The 25,444-nt window shown below is 33.6% G+C and overlaps 2 protein-coding genes across 3 annotated transcripts in view; one reads left to right on the top strand and one right to left on the bottom strand.

Moving 5' to 3' along the window:
* The window catches only part of LOC141558401 (glutathione S-transferase omega-1-like), a 180,212-nt gene that overhangs the window by 128,829 nt on the left and 25,939 nt on the right, over positions 1–25,444 (bottom strand). The window lies entirely within an intron of this gene.
* Positions 1–25,444, top strand: part of LOC141558399 (cilia- and flagella-associated protein 43-like) — a 155,419-nt gene that overhangs the window by 106,232 nt on the left and 23,743 nt on the right. For both annotated transcript variants that reach the window (XM_074295515.1, XM_074295514.1), the window contains exons 23-32: positions 8,521–8,637; positions 9,965–10,201; positions 11,173–11,379; positions 13,727–13,816; positions 14,143–14,223; positions 15,767–15,892; positions 18,497–18,616; positions 22,204–22,311; positions 23,551–23,637; positions 24,389–24,477. In XM_074295515.1, coding sequence (XP_074151616.1) covers positions 8,521–8,637; positions 9,965–10,201; positions 11,173–11,379; positions 13,727–13,816; positions 14,143–14,223; positions 15,767–15,892; positions 18,497–18,616; positions 22,204–22,311; positions 23,551–23,637; positions 24,389–24,477 — 1,262 coding nt within the window. The remainder of the gene's footprint in view (positions 1–8,520; positions 8,638–9,964; positions 10,202–11,172; positions 11,380–13,726; positions 13,817–14,142; positions 14,224–15,766; positions 15,893–18,496; positions 18,617–22,203; positions 22,312–23,550; positions 23,638–24,388; positions 24,478–25,444) is intronic.

Genomic DNA, 25,444 nt, shown 5'->3' with positions numbered 1-25,444 from the left:
CTGAGCTAGAGAATTGTTAAGTAGTAAGAACCTAACATCTTCCACTTTCTTTTGATTTAGAACATAGGGTGGTCATGACCTTTAAACATAAATCCATCAATATGGGAGGTAGTATACATAATTACATAAATTACATAAACACATAGTAACATAACACATGCTAGAAGTGATATAACAAATAACAGAATCAAATAATCACAAATTGAGAATTTATAATGTCCATAAGTCCATTGTCTATTAGTTCATGTGCCAGAAATCCAATAATTCCTGCAAGTTTTAAAGTCCTACAATAGTCTCATTTTGTGTTAGGAAATCCAATGATTCCAGCTGGTTTTAAAGTTCTTTAACAGTCTCCTTATCAGCCATGCCCTTTCAGTGTCAGATGTTTCTTAGATATTTGTTTTGAGGTCTTTCTTTTTGTGTCTCTCTCCAGGTGCTTGTTGCCACCCATCTGTTTCCTTCTCCATCTATTTCCTTCTGCCTGTTAAATTACAAGCAAGCCCTCTCTTCCAGGCAGTTAACCTATCTAATTTCCTTCTATTTACCACTTTCTAAATCTCTTCTCATCATCTGGCAATTACATTGGAGCTGTTTGCACTGGACACTGCCCTGTTGGTTTAAAAGGCCTGTATTTTCCACAAGTGTAATCCATTTCTGCTATCTGACTGCTTTTTGGCTGACTTATCAGGTAATCCCTATCTGCCATGTGATTGCTTTTCTGCTGGTTGATCAAATCAGAGTCCTGACCTTCTAAAGGCTCTGTGGGTGTAATCTAAGTTGCCATCATGCCCCACCAATCTTTTGATTGATATCTTGGAGCTGGGCTCTCATTTCCCTAGATCAATCTACATTCGGAGGCCCAGTGCAAGCCCTTGTGACATTTTGGACATGGAGTTTTAGGTCTTTTCTCAGCCTGTCTTCTCACTATATCTCCATATCTACACTGAGCTCTTAGATGTCCAACTTTTCCACATTGAAAACATCGACGAGTTTCTCTAGAAATCCTTTGCCAAGAGGGACCCTGTCTTTCCATGTTCATCATAATCTGGGTGTAAAAAGTATTGTTCCCACTGTAGCACAGCGTCTTATGATATCCTCTAAAGAAGCATCTTTGTCTAGTCCCCATATAATTCTCTTGTAAACCTCATTAGCATTCTCCATAGCCAGATGTCTGGTCATTATTTCTGTAGCTGCATTTTCTCCAATAGTTCTTTTGACAGCAGTTTGTAGACATCCCACAAAATCCACAAAAGGTTCAGTGGGACCTTGCTCTATTTTTGTCGAAGCCTTCCCTCCATCTTTCTGTCCAGGGAGGGAACTACAAGCTTTTATTGCAGCCTTAGAAATTTGCTCATACACTGTCATGGGATAATTAATCTATTCTAAATTCTCTCCATATTTTTATGTGTAAATATTTTATTCATATTTCATAGATGATAGTTTCAAAATTAACAGAATTTAAGCTAGCATGAGGTAAATGAGACTTTTACTCTAGGGTGCCATAATCCTTAAAAAATATGAACGTTCCTTAAGAAAACATATTAACTCCCTGAAATGACTACAATCATCACCTGGTCTGTGTTACTGTAAAGCACAACCCTAATCCAGAGTCTCCCCCTCCCAAGGTGTAATGCAATGTAATGAGTAAAAGCAATTTACTATTATGAATGCTCATTGGGCTATGTTAATGTATATTTACAGTATAAGTATATTTACAGTATAATAATATTTACACTCATCATTGCAATGAAACTTTTTTTAACTTTTCTTTTTTTATTTTATAATTATAAATTTTTGGCAGTATATATGCATGAGTAATTTTTTTTATAACACTATCCCTTGTATTCATTTTTCCAAATTATCCCCTCCCTCCCTCCACTCCCTCCCCTAGATGACAGGCAATCCCATACATTTTACATGTGTTACAATATAACCTAGATACAATATATGTGTATAAATCCCATTTTCTTGTTGCACATTAAGTATTAGATTCCGAAGGTATAAGTAACCTGGGTAGATAGACAGTAGTGCTAACAATTTACATTCACTTCGCAGTGTTCCTTCTCTGGGTGTAGTTATTTCTGTCCATCATTGATCAACTGGAAGTGAGTTGGATCTTCTTTATGTTGAAGATATCCACTTCCATCAGAATACATCTTCATACAACATTGAAGTGTACAGCGATCTTCTGGTTCTGCTCATTTCACTCAGCATCAGTTGATGTAAGTCTCTCCAAGCCTCTCTGTATTCATCCTGCTGGTCATTTCTTACAGAGCAATAATATTCCATAACCTTCATATACCATAATTTACCCAACCATGCTCCAATTGATGGGCATCCATTCATCTTCCAGTTTCTAGCTACTACAAAAAGAGCTGCCACAAACATTTTGGCACATACCCCTCCTCAGTATTTCTTTGGGATATAAGCCCAATAGCAGCAATGCTGGATCAAAGGGTATGCACACTTTGATAACTTTTTGGGCATAGTTCCAAATTGCTCTCCAGAATGGTTGGATTCTTTCACAACTCCACCAACAATGTATCAGTGTCCCAGTTTTCCCACATCCCCTCCAACATTCAGCATTATTTGTTCCTGTCATCTTAACCAATCTGACAGGTGTGTAGTAGTATCTCAGAGTTGTCTTAATTTGCATTTCTCTGATCAGTAGTGATTTGGAACACTCTTTCATATGAGTGGATATAATTTCAATTTCATCATCTGAGAACTGTCTATTCATATCCTTTGACCATTTATCAATTGGAGAATGGTTTGATTTCTTACAAATTAGAGTCAGTTCTCTATATATTTTGGAAATGAGACCTTTATCAGAACCTTTAACTGTAAAAATATTTTCTCAATTTGTTACTTCCCTTCTAATCTTGTTGGCATTAGTATTGTTTGTACAGAAACTTTTTAGTTTGATGTAATAAAAATCTTCTATTTTGTGATCAATAATTATCTCTAGTTCTCCTCTGGTCATAAATTCCTTCCTCCTCCACAGGTGTGAGAGATAGACTATTCTCTCTTCCTCTAATCTATTTATGATCTCATTCTTTATTCCTAAATCATGGACCCATTTTGATCTTATCTTGGTATATGGTGTTAAGTGTGGATCCATATCTAATTTCTGCCATACTAATTTCCAGTTTTCCCAACAGTTTTTTTCAAATATGAATTTTTATCCCTAATGTTGGTATCTTTGGGTTTGTCAAAGACTAGATTGCTATACATGTACCCTTTTTTGTCCTTTGTACCTAATCTGTTCCACTGATCTACCGGTCTATTTCTTGGCCAATACCAAATGGTTTTGGTGACTGCTGCTATATAATATAGCTTTAGATCAGGTACACCTAGACCACCTTCATCTGACTTTTTTTTTCATTAGTTCCCTTGCAATTCTCGACCTTTTATTCTTCCATATGAATTTTGTTATTTTTTCTAGGTCATTAAAATAGTTTCTTGGGAGTCTGATTGGTATAGCACTAAATAAATAGATTAGTGTGGGGAGTATTGTTATTATATTCTCTCGGCCTATCCAAGAGCACTGGAATTCTCTCCATATTGACCTTCACCAGCTAATTGCTCAAAAGTGAATTGTGTGTCAACTCCTGTTTCCATATTGTGTCTGACTTGAATTCTATATAATTTATGAAACTCCGAAAGCTACAACAAGTTTTGTCCATGTTCTAAACATGTCCTAGCTATGGATTTCCAATCATTCGGGATTAGGACTTCATAAGACAAACCATCTAGTAACATTTTAACATAAACTGATGTAGCCCCATAAAGGGTACAACCTTTTTTCAAATTCTTAATTTTATTCAAATCAAAAGGAGTGTATCTTCTCTTTTTTTGACCTAAAAAGTCAATCTCTTCAATTATAGGATATGCATGTGTAAAATCACTTACATCCTGTCCTTCCCTCTTAGTTTTAACCAATGCTTTGGCTGCTTCACAGGCGATTCTGTTTGTGTTTCTGCCTCTTCCGCTCTTTCTTCTTTCTCCACCCCTGAAGGGTTAATTGAGGGAGGAGATGGGAAATGCTCCTGTTGCTCAGAATTGTACTTAACTTCATTGTTATCTGATTCATCCTTCTCACCTGGTTTAGTTGGATCCTCCCCCTCTGGCTCTTTCTTCTTTTTCTTTAATCTAAAACTTATTAAAGCCACTTGGATTAAATTGTAGGTATGAAGTGTGTCTTTGGAAATTGAGTTTGGTTTGGAATTGTAGTGTTCACCTAATTACTCTCCTACTAATTCCCATTTCTCTAGATCCAATTCTTTTTCCAGAGAAAAACAAGGACATATGACCTGCACAGTTTTTAAAACTTCAGTGATCTCCTCCAAAATTATAATCAATCCTTGGCTTTTCATAATTTTGATAATGTTCTTTAAACATTTTCCTTGAACAGAAACAGGTGTTTTCTAAAAATTTGCCCCATTTCACTGAAATTCTACTTTAGCTCTTTAACAAAGTTTCTTTGTTACTCACACTTTTTTCTGGGTAAGAGAGACTTTTCCACTGAAATCAAGATCGTGTCTGTCCCTGTTCGGGTGCCAAATTGTCAAATCCGGGCTAGCTCCTCTGAAGGGCTCAGAATAAGTTTTTGCGCCACGTTGGGCGCCAAAATGTAATTTCCTGTCTTTTCTCAATTGTAATCCTTCTCTGAGAGGAGGTTTCTTTTCTGTAGATCCTTTTCTCTGGGAGCAGGGAAGAATGACTGGGTGAAACAGCAAATTATAGACACAATAATTTCACTCAAGATAATGACAATGATAAGACATCATACCAAAATTTGTGGGATGCAGCTAAAACAAAAATAAGGGGAAATTTTATATCTTTAGAGGCTTCTGTGAAGAAAATAGAGAAAGAGGAGATCAATGAATTGGGCTTGCAACTTAAAAAGCTAAAAAAATACCAAATTAAAAACCCCCCAATCAAATACTAAACTTGAAATTCTAAAATCAAAAGGAGAAAATAATAATATTGAAAGTAAAAAAAAAAACTAATTAATAAATAAAACTAAGAATTGGTTCTATGAAAAAACCAATAAAACAGATAAACCTTTGGTAAATCTGATCAGAAAAAGGAAAGAGGAAAATCAAATTGTTAGTCTTACAAATGAAAAGGGGGAACTTTCCACCAATGAAGAGGAAATTAGAGCAATAATTAGGAGTTACTTTGCCCAACTTTATGGCAATAAATTTGATAACCTAAGGGAAATGGATGACTACCTCCAAAAATATAGGCTTCCCAGATTAACAGAGGAGGAAGTAAATTGCTTAAATAGTCCCATTTCAGAAAAAGAAATACAACAAGCTATTAATCAACTCCCTAAGAAAAAATTCCCAGGGCCAGATGGATTTACATGTGAATTCTACCAAACATTTAAAGAACAATTAGCCCAATGTTATATAAACTATATGAAAAAATAGGAAATGAAGGAGTCCTACCAAATTTCTTTTATGACACAGACATGGTACTGATACCTAAACCAGGTAGGTTGAAAAATGAGAAAGAAAACTATAGACCAATCTCCTTAATGAATATTGATGCTAAAATCATAAATAAGATATTAGCAAAAAGACTACAGAAAATCATCCCCAGGATAATACACTATGATCAAGTAGGATTTATACCAGGAATGCAGGGCTGGTTTAATATTAGGAAAACTATCAGTATAATTGACCATATTAATAATCAAATTAACAAGAACCATATGATCATCTAAATAGATGCAGAAAAGGCATTTGATAAAATCCAACATCCATTCCTACTAAAAACACTTGAGAGTATAGGAATAAATGGACTATTCCTTAAAATAGTCAGGAGCATATATTTAAAACCGTCAGTAAACATCATATGTAATGGTGATAAACTGGAACCTTTCCCAGTAAGATCAGGAGTGAAACAAAGCTGCCCACTATCACCATTACTATTCAATGTTGTATTAGAAATGCTAGCCTGGGCAATAAGAGGTGAGAAAGAGATTAAAGGAATTAAGAGTAAATAAGGAGGAAACCAAACTATCACTCTTTGCAGATGATATGATGGTATACTTAGAGAACCCCAGAGATTCTAATAAAAAGCTATTAGAAATAATTCACAACTTTAGCAAAGTTGCAGGATACAAAATAAATCCACATAAATCCTCAGCATTTTTATACATCACCAACAAAATCCAACAGCAAGAGATACAAAAAGAAATTCCATTCAAAATAACTGTTGATAACATAAAATATTTGGGAATCTATCTACCAAAGGAAAATCAGGATTTATATGAGCAAAATTACAAAACACTTGCCACACAAATAAAATCAGATTTAAATAATTGGAAAAATATTAAGTGCTCTTGGATAGGCCGAACAAATAAAGATGACAATACTCCCTAAACTAATCTATTTATGTAGTGCTATACCAATCAGGCTCCCAAGAAACTATTTTAATGACCTAGAAAAAATAAAACAAAATTCATATGGAAGAACAAAAGGTCGAAAATTTTAAGGGAATTAATGAAAAAAAAATCAAATGAAGGTGGCCTAGCTGTACTTGATCTAAAACTCTGTTACAAGGCAGCAGTCACCAAAACCATTTGGTATTGGCTAAGAAATAGACTAGTTGATCAGTGTAACAGGTTAGGTTCACAGGACAAAATAAAGAACAACTGTAGCAATCTAGTGTTTGAGAAACCCAAAGATTCCAACTTTTGGGATAAGAATTCGTTATTTGACAAAAACTGCTGGGAAAACTGGAAATTAGTATGGCAGAAATTAGGCATGGATCCACACTTAACACCACATACCAAGATAAGATCAAAATGGGTCTATGATTTAGGCATAAAGAACAAGATCATAAATAAATTAGAGGAACATAGGATAGTTTACCTCTCAGACTTGTGGAGGAGGAAGGAATTTGTGACCAAAGGAGAACTAGAGATCATTATTGATCACAAAATAGAAAATTTTGATGACATCAAATTGAAAAGCTTTTGTACAAGCAAAACAAATGCAAACAAGATCAGAAGGGAACTAACAAACTGGGAAAAAATATTTTTACAATTAAAAGGTTCTGATAAAGGTCTCATTTCCAAAATATATAGAGAACTGACGCTAATTTGTAAGAAATCAAACCATTCTCCAATTGATAAATGTTCAAAGGATATGAACAGACAATTTTCAGATGATGAAATTGAAACTATTTCTACTCATATGAAAGAGTGTTCCAAATCACTATTGATCAGAGAAATGCAGATTAAGACAACTCTGAGATACCACTACACTCCTGTCAGATTGGCTAAGATGATAGGAACAAAAAATGATGAATGTTGGAGGGGATGTGGGAAAACTGGGACACTGATACGTTGTTGGTGGAATTTTGAAAGAATCCAGCCATTCTGGAGAGCAATCTTGAATTATGCCCAAAAAGTTATCAAACTGTGAATATCCTTTGATCCAGCAGTGCTACTACTAGGCTTATATCCCAAAGAAATACTGAGGAGGGGACAGGGACCTGTATGTGCCAAAATGTTTGTGGCAGCTCTTTTTGTAGTGGCTAGAAACTGGAAAATGAATGGATGTCCATCAATTGGAGAATGGTTGGGTAAATTATGGTATATGAATGTTATAGAATATTATTGCTCTGTAAGAAATGACCAGCAAGATGAAAACAGAGGCTTGGAGAGACTTACATCAACTGATGCTGAGTGAAAAGAGCAGAACCAGGAGATCATTATACATTTCAACAAGGATAGTGTATGAAGATGTATTCTGATGGAAGTGGATATCTTCAACAAAGAGAAGATCTAATTCAGTTCCAATTGATGGACAGACTCAGCTATACCCAGAGAAGGAACACTGGGAAATGAGTGTAAACTGTTTGCACTTTTGTTTTTCTTCCCAAGTCATCTTTACCTTCTGAATCCAACAAGAGAACTGTTTGGTTCTGCACACATATATTGTATCTAGGATATACTATAACACATTTAACATGTATGAGACTGCCTGCCATCTAGGGGATGGAGGGGAGGGAAGGAGGGAAAATTTGGAATAGATGTGAGTGCAAGGGATAATGTTGTAAAAAATTACCTATGCATATGTACTGTCAAAAAAGTTATAATTATAAAATTAATTTAAAAATAATAATATATTTTTAAAAAGATGTGAAAAGTAACCGCCAAGCCAACCCTTCACAGAGGTGGGAGGTCTACAGGTGTCATATACTGCACATGCTTTCAGATTTTTTTTAAATATATGAATCAGTTGTGCCAATTTTTTCCTTTTTTAAATACTATTTGTTTCTATTGGATATGCCTCGGGAAGAAGAGGGATATTTGATAATGTAAGAAACAAAAGAAACACCAACAAAAACTTATTTTAAAAACTTCACTGTTTTTCTAGCTCCTGATGTTTTATATTAGAATTAATGAAATTAAATCAATGAATTATCTTGAAAACACTTATTAGACTTTTCACAATTTAACTAAAAACAATTTATTCTGTTATTTCTATATTTGTCAAGTCATTTCGTGGTGTTTTGGAGGTTAAAAATTTCCCAATGAAGACACGTGCTCCAGAAGAGCTCAGAGAATTGGAGACAGTTTTGCAGCTAAGGAAAACTGAAAACACTGGATATAAAGTATGGTTTTGAATATTTCTGTCATACACTCTAGTTCAAGTTTTAATAGAGATTTTAATTTAAATACAACAGAAGAGATGTATAGTGGAAAGTTCGTCTCAAAGTCAGGAAGACTTGGGATTCAAGTACTGCCTCTAACATAGACTGGCTGTGTGATCTGGGGCAAGTCACCTAAAACTCTAAAATTCTAAGTTGCAGAAGTGATACTTTGTAATAGTATGGGTTTTGTAATTGGGACATTTCTATATCAATAAAATCACAAGTTCAGTACATATAATAATATTTAACATTTATACAGTGCTTTAAGGTTTGCAAAGCCCTTAAGTATTTTCTCATTTGGTCTTCACAATAACCTTGGGAGGCAGTGTTATTATTATCCCTATTTTACAGATAAATACACTGAGGCAGAGAAAGGTTCAATGATGTGCTTGGTATCACATAGCTAATAAGTATCTAAGGCTGGATTAGAATTAAGGTCTTATTGACTGCAGGACCAATTTTTATCTACTGTTCCACTTAGCTACTGTATCACCTCTAATGAAAAATATAACTTATAAAGCATTCATAGCTGTCCTTCACATTGAAAATAAATGAGCCTTTAACTATTTCCGTAGTCATGGTGAGGGATTACCTTTGGCCATACATACTCCTCTTATAATCAGACTGGTAATTATGCATTTTTAAAACAACTGACAACATGTAAAATACATTTTGTTACTATGAATCAGTGTGTTTCCCCGGGCAGAACCAATTGGCCTATATAAGTTAAGAATACATAACCATGATCTCACTAGAACTATCCTCTAGCTACCTACAAACTTGCCATCACAAAAGAATAAAGTCAGACCCAGAAAAGCACCACACTTGTTGATGTAATGTAAGTTACTGAGAAGATATCAAGCACATTCCACGTATAGTTTTCTAAAATATAAAATGAGATTAATATTAAGACCTATAGCTTGACATATCAGTCATCATGTGAATTCCTATGTAAAACATAAACTAACTGTGTTTTTTTCATATTTAAATAACAATGCTCACCTTAAAATATTTACATAGACAAGTTATTATGTCAACCTACTTCAAAGGTAATATACAATTGAATACAATTTTTACTATTATCATATATTTACAATATACAGGTTTAATTTCTTCTGCCAAAATTTCAAGGTCCATCCACCATTTTGAATACCAATGTAAAGAGCAGAATTTAAAGATTTAAAATTATTTTTGAAATAATTATGTTGTTGTCAGGATACCCTGTAGAAGCACAATTAAGATTTAATAATTACTTAATAATGAATGTATTATGTTTTTCCATACAAAGCTACGAAAAGAAATTGTAGAACTTCAACCTAAAATTTTAAGTAAAAAAGTTCATGATGAGGAAGAGGATGATGAAGATGACGAAGAAGAAGAGGGAAAAGAAAAAAGAGAAAGCAACTTACCCAATTACTTACTTGGCAGCTTAAGTTCTGAACTTGGCATAGAAACAAATATGTTATATAGCCAGTTAGAACTTCATACCAGAGAAGAGAAAATCAACCAGATTATATTACTGAAGGTGAACTATTTTTATATTACAAATCAGTATAGCTCTCTTGTAAGTGCTTTCTTAAGCTAGACTAGAGTATGATACAGAGAGTACTACATGCTTTTATATATTCAAAAATGTTGAAGTATTTATATAGCTAAGCATTTTACAAAAATTCTCATTTGATCTTAGTATAACCCTGCGAGGTATTATCTCCATTATCATAGTTGAAAAAACTGAATGAAGTTAATTGCCCAGGATCATACAGGTAGTAAGTATCTGAGGTTAGATTTGTATTCTGATTTTCCTGACTCCAGGTTCAGTACTCTACCCCCCTGTACCAACTAGCTGCTTCATGTTAGTATCATAAATAATGATAAAGAGTCCTGGGATGCCATTATCATATTTTTGTCCTAAATTCCTTTCTCCCAAAAGGATTACATCAATTTTAAGATTAGACAAAAAGACAAATAGAGCTCCAGTGGTAAAAGAAAAAAATTCTTTTTTCATTCCAATTATAAAGTACTTTTATCATTCTTCCCAAACCATAAAATATCTTTTAACAGATAATAGACTATACCTAATTCAAATTCAACATATTAAACTTTCAATTAAAATCCAATCCAGGAGAGAAAGTTTAATATGACAACTATTAATCTTATAGGAATAGGAAGCCACTGAAGGATCTTGAGCAAGAAAATGAATATATTTGAATCTTTGGATTTCAGAGTCGGAAATTACTCTGGAGATCATCTAGTCTAAATTTCTATTTTATAGATGAGAAAATTCAAGTCCAGAGAATGAAGTGATTTGCTTAAAGTCATGATTACTAATGGAATAGAGATCTTTTACCTCTCAGTATATTGCCTTTTTATAGTATTATGCTTAAAACATTATTTTAGCAAGACTAAGTTGATAATTTGCAGGATGGGTTTAGAGCAGGGATAGAGTGAATAATTGTTAAGATACTGCCAGTAACCTATAACATATATCTATTTCAGGACATTATTTACAACATCAAAACCAGTTTTAATAAAGACTTTAATTCTGTATACCAAAACAAAGAAATTGAAATATCACGTGTGAATGAAAGAAACAAAAATATTCAAGGAATTATTACAGAACTAGATATTGAGGAACAAATATGGCACCCAGGATTTGAAGACTCTGAGATGCCAGAGAGGATTCTAGTTGTAGAAGATCATGAGGTACATCCTTTCCTTACTTTCTAAGGCTGCTTTCCTGCTTCCCTTTTATATTTGCTTCCTTGGATTGGTTGCTGGAAAAGAAAGAGAGAGATAGAGACAGACAGACAGACAAACAAAGAAAGATAGAGAGACAGAAAGAGAGACAAGAGAGAGAGACAAATAGACAGAGCTAGATCCAGAGACAATGAATTTTACCTTTAGATAATGCCTTAGAGTTTCCAAAGCATTTTCCTCACAATAATTTTATGGAGTAGTTTCAAATACTCATTTTAAATTCAAAAATGACACTCAGAGAAGGTAAATGTCCTCATTCATTTCAATAATTGAGGGGCTTAGTGAGCAGTGATTGTTGTCCTTCATTCTAGAAGAGGACTAAAATAACATCACTATGTTGTAGTTGTTAGAGTGTGTCCAACTGGCTGATCAGGCCAATACAAGCTCAAAATGCTCTATCACAGTTGGACATAAATATTGCATGTGAACAACATCTTGGGGGGAGATTCTCTAAATTTGTGCATCTTGTGGTTTTTTGTTTTTTGGGGTTTTTTTGTTTGTTTTTGTTTTTTGAGCTACCTCAATTCTGCTTTGCTCATAGAGCACAGTGCTTTCTTTGATGAAGGTATGCCATGCTAGGCAGTTCTTTGCCAGCATCTCTCCTGTCAAACAATCAATTCCAAAGTTCTTGAGAGACCTTGAGAATATCTTAGTATCACTTTTTCTGATCATCATATGAGTACTTGGCTTGGGTAAATTCTTTGTAAAATGGTCTTTTAAACAAGCATACATTTGTCATTCAAACAACATGGCTAGACTACTGGACTTAATCCATTAAACTAGTAGCTCTGTTACCATGGCATGTGTTGCCTTACAAAAACAAAACATTATAAATATTTGTAATTCCATTATTTGGAATAAGATGATCTCAGTTTTTAATCCTGACTTTGGCATGCTATTGAGCAATTCATTGAAATTTAATGAGCCTCATTTTCGTTATCTACAAAATGGAGTAATACACAGATTTGTTGTGAAGTTCAAGTGAGATAATGTATATGAATGTACTTTAGAAGCTATAAAGCTATACAATATTAAAATAAGATATGATTATTTAAAAGCACTATAGTGAAAATAAGAATTTGTACCCTATATAGACTAAAATCTCACTTCATATACCAAGATCAAAATGGATACATGATTTAGAATCAAAGGTGATATCATAAGCAAATTAAGGGATCACAGAATAGTTTCTCTCTCAGATCTATAGATAAAGGAAGAATTTATGATCAAATGAGAGATAGAGAGCATTACAGGATATAAAAGGAATCATTTTTATTACATTAAAAAAGACCTTGTACAAACAAAACCAATCTCAACAATATTAGAAGAAAAGTAGAAAACTAGGAGGAGGGGAGAATTACAGCAAGATTCTTTGATAAAGGCCTCATTTCTTAACCACATAGAGAATTGAGATAAATGTATAAGAACATGAGTTATTCCACTATTAATATTTGGCCAAATGATATGAACAGGTGATTTTCAGATGAAGAAATTGAAGCTATCTATAATCATATGAAAAATGCTTTAAATCACTGTCCATTAAAAGTGCAAATTAAAACAAATCTTAGGTATCATCTCACAGATTGGCTAGTATTTCAGAGAAGGAAAATAACAAATGTTAGAAAGGATGTGTGAAATTTGGGACACTAATGCATTGTTGATGGAGTTGTGAACTGATTAACCATTCTGGAGAACAATTTGAAACCACCATGAAAAGGCTACACAATAGTGCATAACATTTCACCCGTCAATACCACTGCTATGACTGTGACCTGACTAAAAGGCTGATTCACATTAGACCATGCTTTCATGATAGGGTGTTAATGGGCTGGAGTCATGCTGTTTTGTGTCATGAATAGATACATAGATACAAAGATACATAAATATGTAGATATAGCATTGAATAAAAAAGGGTAATTATCCTCCTTTTGTTTATTTCCTTTACTTGTTGTTATCCCAGGAAAATCTCTTAATATAGTTTCCTACAAATATGTATAAGAGAGGTTGTCACTTCTATTCAAAAACTCAAGGTAGCAAATGAAAATCAGCCTATATTTTCACCTCCACAAAAAATAAGAAAGATGAAAAATCTTTACAGAAGCCCAAAAACAGATACAGAAACATATAAAGCAATAATTAACTCCCCTTAGAAGGGATCTGAATTGGGGTTACTACCCAAATAATTCATAGACATTCTTGTGCATCTTTTTAAATTTCCCACAAGTTAAGTCAGTTTCATTTGAATTTTTTTAAGAAAAAGGAAAAAAATGAAGTTGGAGTTTTTGCTTTTCAGATTAAAGTTGAAAAATTCCTGACGCCATGGGAAAAAGAACAAGCAGCATTAGCTGAAGCACTTGAACGGGAAAAACTTCTTTTAAGTCAGGTATTATATTAAAAACAAAATTTTGATATATATTTATATAAATACATTTGTTCTTACATTTATTAGTTGTATTTTTATATTATAGAAACATGTTCCTTTGTAATCAATGAGAAACATTTAAGAGATGAGTCTAATTACACACACACAAGCACATATGTACACATAAATATGCACATGCCCTCTGCCTTCACCGTCATTACTATTATAGCCTATTCCTGGTATCTTCCCAACAACATTTTAAATCTGTGGTCTTGAGTAATATTGATGGAGTTTTAACATTTTAACCTCTAGCTACCATTTCCTCTAACTTTGGGTTATTTTTCCAGAGGGATAATGCAAGACGTCGAGCATTGATGGACATGATGGGTGGAGTTCTAGAAGTCAGGAAAGAAGATATTTTAAGGATGGTAATGTTTTTTTATCTAACATTGAAAAGTAAAATAGTTAGGATGAGAGTGAGAAAAATAGAAAACTAACTATTATCATGGATAAACTTGAATTTTAGGAAATTCTTCAAAAGCAAATATTCCTCAAAAAAGGTTCATTTCTCAAATATATAGGAAACTGAGCCAAATTTATAAGAGTATGAGTCATTCCCCAATTGACAAATGGTCAAAGATCATGAAAAGGCAGAAGAATGCTTTCTTTTTCCAAACTTTCATAAGACGACATTAAAACTTATCAATTCATATGAAGAAATCATTTAAATCACTATTGTTAGAGAAATGTAAAAATTAAAATAACTCTGAGCTATTACTTCACATATTATCAGATTGGCTAATGTGACAAAAAAGAAAATGAAAAATGTTGGATGGGATTTGGACAAAATAGGGACATGTACACTGCTGACAGACATGTGAACTGATCCAATCATTCTGGAAAACAATTTGCAACAATGCCCAAGGCCTACTAAACTATACATACCATTTGACCCAGCAATATCACTATTATGTTGGTCTCCAAAGAGATCAAAGAAAAGGGGAAAGGATCTATATGTACAAAAACATTTATAGTGTATCTTTTTATAGTAGCAAAGAATTGGAAACTGAGGGGATGTCTATCAACTGGGAAATGGCTGAACAAGTTGTGGTATATGATAGTGCTATAGCAAATGGTGGAGATGATTTCAGAAAACTTGGTAAGACCTACATGAACTGACACCAAGTGAAGTGAACAGAACTAGATCATTGTACATAATAAAAGCAATATTGTAACGATGATCAACTTTAAAAGACTTAGCTACTACACTCGATACAATGATCCAAGACAATTTCAAAGGACTTATGACAAAAAAAGCTCATGATGAAAAAAGCTATCTTCAGAAAGAGAACTAATGAACTCTGAGAGCAAATTAAATATATTTTTTTCATATTATATTTCTTGGCTTTTTTGCAATATGGCTAATATGGAAATATGTTTTGTATGATTTTACATATATAATTGATATATTGCTTGTGTTCTTACTAGGTGGAAGAGGGCCTGAAGGAAGAGGAAAAATTTAGAACTAAATTTTTTTAAATTTAAGTCAAAAATAAATAAATTGAGGAAAGAGAATAAATTACTTTAAAAAGAGAGAGAGAGAGAGAGAGAGAGAGAGAGAGAGAGAGAGAGAGAGAGAGAGAGAAAGAGAGAGAGAAAGCATTCCTTTATAACTTAGCAACTTCCAACACGTTTACTTTGGCACTGATTTTCAAAATAATAGAAATTTTTTTAACAAAAAGAAGTGTATGTGTTTTAGCATCATTGAGGAGAGATGTACTAATAACTTTCCACTGAAAATTCCCATTGAAATTTGAGTTTTTTTTAATATAAATAAATTCTGTGCCATTTTACCTGCCAGCCTCAGCAATAGTTAGAGATTGGGTTTTTGGTAATTAATTTTTTTCCTTCTTTTAATGATGTCACTGTACCATGTTTAGTATATTGCGTGCTTCTCTTTTCTATTTTTAGGTAATTCCTCAGCCTGCCTGTATGGCTAAACCTGATACTTTATGGAATGAAGAAGACAAGAAACAAATCAAAGAATATGAGAAAAAAGTCAAAGACTTAAATGATGAAAAAGAGAAGTACAAAAGGGTCAGGAGGAAAAAGAATAAGTTAGAAATATATTGTCTTTTTTTAGCAGTCTTCTAGATTGTAACTTTAGAGTTAATTTAGCACTCTAGAAATATTTTATATTTATCATTAGAAAATCAGAAGTTAAGTATCTTTTATGAGAAAAAAATTTGACAACTTAGATTATAACAAAGGTACCTAAAAGATACAGGCAGAAGTTAGGAAAATAAAATAATGTTTATTTCACTTTATGCCCTACTTACTGCTTTTGGGAGGTGGGAGAAGAAGAATACACCTAAAGACAAGTAGAGAAAGGAATATATCCACTGAATCAAGCACTCTATATGGCTTGAATTTAAAGTGTTTTTGTTGATGATGATAATGATGATGATGTTTTTTGCAATATAAATGATACTGGCTTTATTTCCTTCCTTCCATATGAAATACACATGCTGACAATGAAAAGGTTTGAATACACATGCTGACAATGAAAAGGTTTAACACTGAATACCAGAGGTTAATCAGAAATAATAGCAAGTGTTCATTCTTTTGTGAAAGTAGTAAAATAAAGAAAATGCTAGGGGCAGCTAGGTGATGCAGTAGATAGAGTACCAGCCCTAAAGTTAGGAGGATCTGAGTTCAAATCTACTCTTAAACACTTAACACTCCCTAGCTATGTGACCCTGGGCAAGTCACTTAACCCCAATTGCCCAGGGGTGGGTGGGTGGAACAAATAAATAAACAAACAAACAAACAAACAAATAAATAAATATTATTTAGAAGAAAAAAGAAAGTAGTAAAATAAAAGAAGTATTCAATAGGGTATGCTAAGTTGTCAACTTTAAGCTAATGCATAATAGAAACAGCTTATTTGATCTTTAGTTTTCTTCTATATTTTCTATCATTCTAAGGTTACTTTGATGTATTTGATCATGAGATCATGCTTGTAATGAAGTTAAAGATAAACAACAGTTTAGGGCAGCAGCGATCATTGAAAATGAGAGTCTAAATGACAAAAAATGGAAGCAGTTACCATGACACATGTGGTGGGCATTTAAAAGGTCCTCGTTTTGATGGCATTCAGAATAGTCTTAGCTCTTGCAAGCTAAAGCTATATGATTCTACCACTAGTTTCTGTTGGCTATTGATTAACATGGCATCTAGATCTTAAGAGAAATTTTTATACTCAGAATTGTAACTGTTCTTAGGTACATTTGAAGAAAAGGAGTATTGCACAGTTCTACATTATAGAAAACTACTGATATGAATAAAGAATTTTCCCACCTTAGAAACTGAAATCCTCTGAAACCTCATTGAAGAACATGGTTCTTTTTCTTTCTGTAAATCTTTGTTCAGCCACAATACCACTTAAATCCAGAATTAAAAGAACTGAAACCTCTTTATGGGTATCCAAAATCAAGTTATAAGCAATAAAATAATTTTATGAATAAAAACAATTTTATGAGCAATAAAACAATGTTATAAAACAAATTTATATCTCAACATAAGAAAAATTATTATCAGCACCATCCATTTCTTACCGTCTTTTCTCCTAATGGATGCATTGGCAGATTAAAAAATCCATCCAGGGTAAATTCTTACTCCTTTTGATAGAGGAGATATTTGTAAGACTACAAAAGAATTTGCACTCATAATATATTTGTCACATGAATTTTCTATTACTATGGAAGAAATACTAGAGTACAGGTCATTGCTATGGAAATAAGTCTAGCTAATTTGTCAATCAATCAGTAAGCATTTATCAAGTGTCTACTTTGTAAAAGGCAATGTACTAGACACTGAGTACTCAAGAGACAAATGAAATAGTCCTTGTCTTGAAGGAGTTTATGATATATTGGAAGAGATTTTATCCTCTCAAATGTAATTATGAGTGTGAATTTTTATTTTTGTAGTAAGTAAAATGAGAGATATTGATTTCAATTGATGAGATTACATCCTTTTGAGTAACAACACTTTTAAACCCACTATGATTGGTCTGTGGATTTATAAAAGCAAAACTTTTGGTTTTTGTATCTGTATTAGTCATTTATTCACTACATGGTGTTCAATTCTGTAGTAGGAGGCCAGAGATTTAAAAGATACTTTATTTCTTGACCTAAAGGAACTTATAAACTAGATAGAATGATAAAACATTTCAGCATGAAACAACTAGAGAATAATTACAAAGCATTCTATGAATTAATGCAAGATATTTATAGGTATATGTGCATGCATAACTTTTTCATAAAATCCAAAATAGCTTATCAAAACTGGTTCATTAAGATCAAATGATATTTTGATCTTTTTTTGTTTCCCTAGCACATAGTAGATATCTAATAAATACTTGCTGATAACCTGAAAATACAGTAATGTTTACGAGCACTTTGCAAATTGTAAAGTTATAAAACTGAATTGTTATATTATTTTCCTTTGAGAAAAAAAAATCAGAGGTTCCAGGTCCAAAGGCTAGCTTTAGGAATGCTCATTTGTAATGAATCTCCATGGCAGTTCAGTCAACATTGTCCATTTAGAAGGCTAAGGTGAAGTTGACTATGAGAGGGGGCTCTTGTTATGTTGTGACAAGTAAATTGCTAGAATTTAACCTTACTGATATTTTTATTTTAGTCACTGGATGCTGAATTAAGGAAGATTCAGAACTCAATTCAAGAAACAACACAACTTTTTGATGATCGTTTAAAAACACTCTTTAAATTGAAGGTGAAATGTGATACTGTTATCTACCAGGTAAAGTAAAAGTTGATGCATGAATGTAAGCCTCAAACCAAGGACAGGGAATCTTGACCCTGAACTACATGTAGTTATGTTACACTAACTTAATTCCTTTCACCCAGATGTCTGAAGTAGAGAAATGAGCAATAATTCAATTTTTTGACAAATTTAATTAATTTACACTATGTGTATATCACTACTGGCACTTAATTAAAGATGCTGGGGATACAAAGGCATAATTAAAACAGTCCCTGTTCTGAAATACTTAAATTATACTTGCATAATGCAACATGTACAATAGGAAGAGAATCCTGAAGTGAGCCTTGAAGGAAACTAGTATTCTAGAATGTAAAGGAAAGGAAGAGGATTAATTCCAAGTTTAGGAATGCAAAGTCAAAAACAAAAAAGATAAAAGAAATGCTTGACTTCAGGAAACAAATAGGAGGCTAATTTCATCAGATTCAAGAAGTGTGTAGGAGATAATATGGAATAAGTTTAAAATTACCTGACAGTTTATGAGTGGCTTTATTATCCAAGGCAGGGAGTTATATTTTATCTCAGACACAATAGGGACTTATTTTTGAAGAATTAAGAAACATGCTCAGACCTGTACCTTAAGACCTTTTAGCAGTTGTGAAGAAGATGGATTGGAAAGAAGAGTGCCTGGAAAAAAAATTAGGAAATTATTATAATAGCCCAGCAAAATAGAAATAAATCAAGTACCATAATGGAGGGTATGAATGGAGAAAAAGGGGTTGGTTTTTTTAATACTATTATGGAGGAGAAATAACAAGACTCAGCATTAGATTTGATTGAAAATAGCAGTTGAACAAAGTCTTACAAAAATGAATGTTGAAAACTATCTTTATATGTGTTTGAAAAAAATAAAATACCGGAAAAAAAAAATAAAGATAGGGATTGAGAGGGAAAAATCAAGGGACTCCAAGGGTGTAAACAAGATGAACAGAGAGATGAAAATAACCTCAATAGATAAAGGAAGTTTGGAGAAGGAACAGATAAGGCAGAAAGAAAAGTTCTGTTTTGGAGAAATTGACTTTTAAGACTTATGGGATAGTCTGTTGGAGATAGCCAGCAAATGATTGGTGTTATAGGATCATAGTTCGAGTGGATATATCTTTATATATAGATATAACTTTATATTTAGATATGTAGATTTGTCAACTGAGAAGAAATGATAACTGAAATCATGGGAGTTAATGGGACCAAAATTTTGTGTGTGTGTGTGTGTGTGTGTACCAGCAAATAGGGCAGGTGGCAAACCTCCTGCTTGGAGGGAGTGAGAAAGATATAGGTTTCCTCCACTGATCTTTGCTTTTTACAACTGGGTTCACAGTACCACACTCCTCCTGTGGAGGTGCAGTTATAAATAATATAAATAAGTTAAGGCCCTATGCTGGTACCCAGGTTATGTCTAAGGAAAGATGCATGGGTCTGCCAAAGATATAGGAGAAAACAACCCCTTCATGAATTAGGGTGCTGAGAGTAACATGTAAAACAAGGAGCTAGTTGAACATAAAGCTTCAGTGAAAGCAAAAGGAAAAAGCGACAATGCAAAAGGAAAAAGCAACAACACAAAACTCAAAACATACACTAATTGATCATAACTCATAGAGGATAAGGCTGTGTTGGGGAGCACAGAGAAATGGACCCATTCAGCAGAAATCGGGGGGCTCCTACTGATGGGGATGATATGTTCCAAAGTGCTCTAGGAGGAGAATTATCACATTGGATGGCCTCCCTGAAGCTGGTCAATGTGCATATTGGGCAAAATATTATTGGGGGGGGTGCTTGTAACCAGAAAGGAAAGCAAGCTGATGGTAGATAAAGTATTTTTTGGGAGACACAGCTGTACCAACCTTCAAAATGTTGTTGTCAACATTTTTTCCATATTTTCTATAAGTTTGCAATCTCTCTTAAGGAGAAACTTATTAAGGGATCTCATAACATTATCAGAACCTGGGAACAGTTCCACGGAATTTAGCAATTTAAAGATCACTGGTAGTATCACTTGGTAACATTTAGTCAAGTGGTAAGGGGGAAAAGATGTACTTTTAATGAGTTGAAAAGGGATGGAGTAGTTTTTAAAACAAAAAGTGGACGTAATGAGAATAGACAACTTTTTAGGAGTTTGTGAAAAGAAATGTAGTTTGAAAAAATGGCAGGGGCAAGTGAAAACCTGGAATAAACTAGTATTTTTTTAGCTGCAAGCTGTATGAGGGATAAAGGCCTGTGGGTGGCAGAGTATATAGAGGAGACTTGAGTTCAAATACCGCCCTAGACACTTAATAGCTGATTGATCATGGCTAACTCATTTAACCTCATTTGTCATCCATTTTTCTGTATAAAATTGGGATAACATTGCTTATCATCTAGGGTTGTTTTGAAGACTAAATGATCTATAATTTATAAAATACTTTATAAAACTTAAAAGGCTACATATGCTGGCTAAGATATTATCAATTGCCAAGTTAGCCTTGACAAAGAAAAGAGCAACCTCTACTCGATGAGTAGAGTAATAATGTGAACTGAAGATGAAAAAATGTTAAGCAGATGGCTTTGATGATAAAGTGGGAGGGAGACAAAATCCTTCACTGAGAAACAGGGAAATAGGTTGGCAGAAGACGCTGAGAAGAGATGAGGATTGAAACAGATAAAGTAGCATGCATGATGGATTCTGTTAGATGAAAAGAGGTGGGGAATGAGGAGGAAAGAAAGATTGCTTTGAAGCAATGAGGGCCCAGTGGAGATTAATTATCATAAAATTGTTGTGAATCTAGCTGACACAGTTGTTTGAGTTTCTTCAGCACCATTACACAACACAGCAATTGGTGGAGGTTAACCAGCGTTAGAGACTGGCCAGACATGTATGGTATTAAAACAAGGAAATAAAAGGATTCAAGAGCAAGGAGCACTATTATGCTTCAGCTAATCATCTCTAAAGTCAAAATTGGGAAGGAAGGAAAATGAGATGAATTGAACCAGGAAGGATAAAGGACTGGTGAAGAAAGAATAGAGAAGTGGGAGAAACAGAAGATTTAAACAGATTTTAACCAAAGAAGAAGATACTAGAAGTTAAGATCATAGAAGAGGCACAGTTATGGATAATAAAGAAATATAAAGTATATTCCCATTCCCATGCATGTGCCTAAAGTAAAATGATGTAGAAGCTCTGAATGAATAATAAGATCTGATGGAATATAGACTTAGTGGAAGATGCTAACCTTAAATTAGAGCTTGAAGATTGGGTAGAATTTAGAACCTTGAAAAGAAGCACAGGAAAGGGTATTCCAAGCATCTCTTTGCTCCTCTTTTATGATGGTTCCCTCTGTTTTTCCTTCCTCCCATCTATTCTGTAAACTAGCCCTAATTATCCTAATATAGAAATAAATTCTGTATATTATAGTGAACAAGGTTTTAAGTGGTCAGTTCCCCATTACAAAAAAAACTACTGGAGTATTTTTACCCCTTTCTTACAATAAAATATTTTAATTTTATTTGATTCTTGGTTTATTTTATCTAAGGGTTGAGGGGTTTCCTTGAATAGTAGTATTAATCTATTTTCCATTGTAATTTTTCCACAGGAGGAATTAAAAATAGCCAATCTTACTTTCTCTTTACTGCTAGATGAAGAACTGCAAACAAGAGAAATAGAACTGAATGACTTCCTTGAAAGAAAAAAAAAAGAAAAAGTAATCATTATAGCTGCCTTCTTACTGAAATGCCACCACATCCTATACTTACTTAAATGTTCCAAACCTTTCACTCTATGCTTCTTTCCCCATGTACCAGAATCTGTATCTCATCTCAAATCATTTGATATCTCTAGACTTCACATTCCTTGTGTATCAAATAAGGACAGTGGATTTATAATATTTCTTCAGTACCTTCAAGCTCTAAATTCTTTGAATCTATAATCCATAGCCTTTAGACTTTTCTCTATGATATGCAACAGCACCCATCTATGTACTAATATAATAGTCTCCACAATTCTGTGACTGGATCAAGTTTGCAATTACTATTTAGCAAATGAGATATAAGATTACTTGTCCACTACTCTGAGGTGATATGACATGATACATAAAATGATATAACACAGAAATGAAAAGCCTTGTAAACTGCAGTTTAAACTGAGTTATATGCACTCTTAGCATGATTGTGTTACTGATAATAATCTAAGATATTGTTCTTTCTACATAAAAGATTTCTAGGCTTCCTGATAATCCTAAATTCTAAAATTCAAGTCTAAACAAGGGCCTTTTTCAAACACAATGTCTTCAGGCAAAATAATAATTTTCTAGAATTTTGGCACCCCCTTAAATAATATCTATGTACTGAACTAATCCTGTCCATGGTGCTGCATAACCCTCCTAGAAGAGTAGTTCTTCACCAGCAGACATTTTGTCTATTCATATCACTTAGCATCGTCAGGTTTTCCTAAACATGTAAATAAGAACAGGAATAAAGACTGGCTAATTCTTTGGAATAGGAAAACTTCTACAGTTTCTCTAAAATAGAGATTAGATTTGAACATAAACTTATATGTGGTACATTTGAGTCTTTGTAGATTCCTGGCTTTGTTGAAATTTTAGGACAACTGTTAGAAAATTCATTTCTGAAAATTATTTTTGATTTATGTTAACTCATCAGTGTTTAAAAATATTCCAGTTGGGGCAGGAAGGTGGTGCAGTGGATAGATCACCAGCCCTGAAATCAGGAGGACCTGAGTTCAAATCTGGCCCCAGACATGTAACACTTCCTGGCTGTGGACCCTGGGCAAGTCACTTAACCCCAATTGCCTCAGCAAAAAAAGAAGAAAAAAATGCTCCAATGACACATTTAGGAAACTTGTTATTTTTACTGTTCCCAGAATGTGTAATTGTCTTCAAAGTATTTCTTGTTCTGTTCTGCTAATCTTGATTTTGTTATAGAAATTAACTGCATATGAAATCTACAAGGCTCGTGAAGAACTTGAGTCATATAGAGAACATTATGACAGCTTCCTTTCAGATGATAAAGTAAGAGTAATCTATTCTTGACTATTTGTGTGAATATATGTGTATTATATATCTATGTATGTATATAACCAATTATCTCTGAATATCTAGAATTGGGAAAAACTTAAAGAAGTAGAATTTCCTCATAGGTTTTCTTTTATGGCTAGTTTTTTACTCTGATTATTAAATATATGTCTATTTAACTTTATGACACTATGCATTCCTCAAAAAGTGGACACAAACAGAATTTTGGGAAATTGCTGCCTTTGTCTTGGCTTTAGGACCTTCCTCTTTAAAATGAAAGAGTTGGAGCAGATTAATGGTCCTCAACTTTTTTTGTTCTACAAACCCTTTTCAACAAAAATATGTTGTGAATCTGAGGAGCAATTTAGTATACTATTATATTCTGCAATTATTTACTGCTTAAGGAGCCATTAAAGTAATATTAGTGCAAATCCCTTGATCCATTATCACAAAGTCCCAAGGGATTTGCAAACCACCATGTTGGAACCACTACATGAGATGATCACAAAAAGTCCTAAGTTCTATAATTTTACCAAATACTACTTTAATGCACTGAGTAGTTGATCAGTTGGACTTCAGTGACTCCTTTTGCAATACAAATCAGCATTCTTACACAGTTAAATTCTAATACATTTCTTATAGTTATTTCTCAGAATGAGACCCAACAGAATTTTGAGGCAAAGATATCAATAAAGAAAATGTTTCAAAATCAAGCTATACTTCTAGTGATAGCATGTTTTTCCTATAGGCTCTTGAGCGGGGATTTAAAAAAGAGTTTAATGATCTTCAGAGTCATCTGACTGACATACTCCACAAACTGTTCAAGCGTCGACCCAGGTTGATTTCACTTTTATTTGGACAATATCTCTTTATTATTATTATTATCAGTCAACAAGTCAATAAGCATTTGTTAAATACTTACTATGTACCAGGCACTGTGCTAAACACTGAGAATACAAAAGGAAGAAGAAGATAGTTCCTGACCCAAAGTAGCTCACAATCTAATAGGGGAGACAACAACCAAATATGTACAAACAAAATACATACAGAATAAATAGAAAATAATTAAAAGAGGGAACTCACTAAAATTAAGAGGGGTCATGAGAGGCTGTTACTTGAGGAAAAATAGAGAAAGCACTAGGCAGAGATGAGGAAGAATATTCCAAGTATGGAAGACAGCCAGAGAAAATGCCCAGACAAAACAATGAAGTTCATGAACAACAAAGAGGCCAAATCACTAGATCAAAAAGTACAAGTAAGAAGAGTAATGAAAACTGGAAAGGTGAAGATGATATTATAAAGAACTTTTGAAAGTTTCACAGGAAATTTTGTATTTGATCTTATATGTGATAGGAAGCCACTAGAGTTGAGTCTAGGAGAATGGTTTAGAGTCCGGAGAGACTTGCAGTAGGCAGACCCAGCCACAGACTAATGTAATGCAGTAGTCCAAAGTGAATTAATGAGGGCCCTACTAGGGTGGTGGCAGTGTCAGAGAACCGAGTAGATCAAGAGATGTTACAAAAGTTATTAAACATGCTGGGTATAGAAGGTTAAAAATCGTGCCTAGAGTTCAGGCCTGGGGAACTGGAAGGATAGTGTGGTCCTCAATAGTAATAGGAAAAGTACGGTATGGAAAGGTTTTAGGGAGAAATATGAGTTGCTTTCATAAGTTTAAGATGTGTGCTAGACATGCAGTTCAAAATATCCAAAGGTCAGTTAGAGACATGAGAGTTAGTAGAGAGGTTAGGGTTGGAAAGGCAGATTTGAGAAGAATTAGCATAAAATCGCTGGTGAATATGCCAGC

Source organism: Sminthopsis crassicaudata, chromosome 2 (assembly GCF_048593235.1).
Source record: "Sminthopsis crassicaudata isolate SCR6 chromosome 2, ASM4859323v1, whole genome shotgun sequence".
Taxonomy (NCBI): domain Eukaryota; kingdom Metazoa; phylum Chordata; class Mammalia; order Dasyuromorphia; family Dasyuridae; genus Sminthopsis; species Sminthopsis crassicaudata.
The sequence above is the reverse complement of the archived record's forward strand: the minus strand, read 5'-3'. Positions and strand labels throughout refer to the sequence as shown.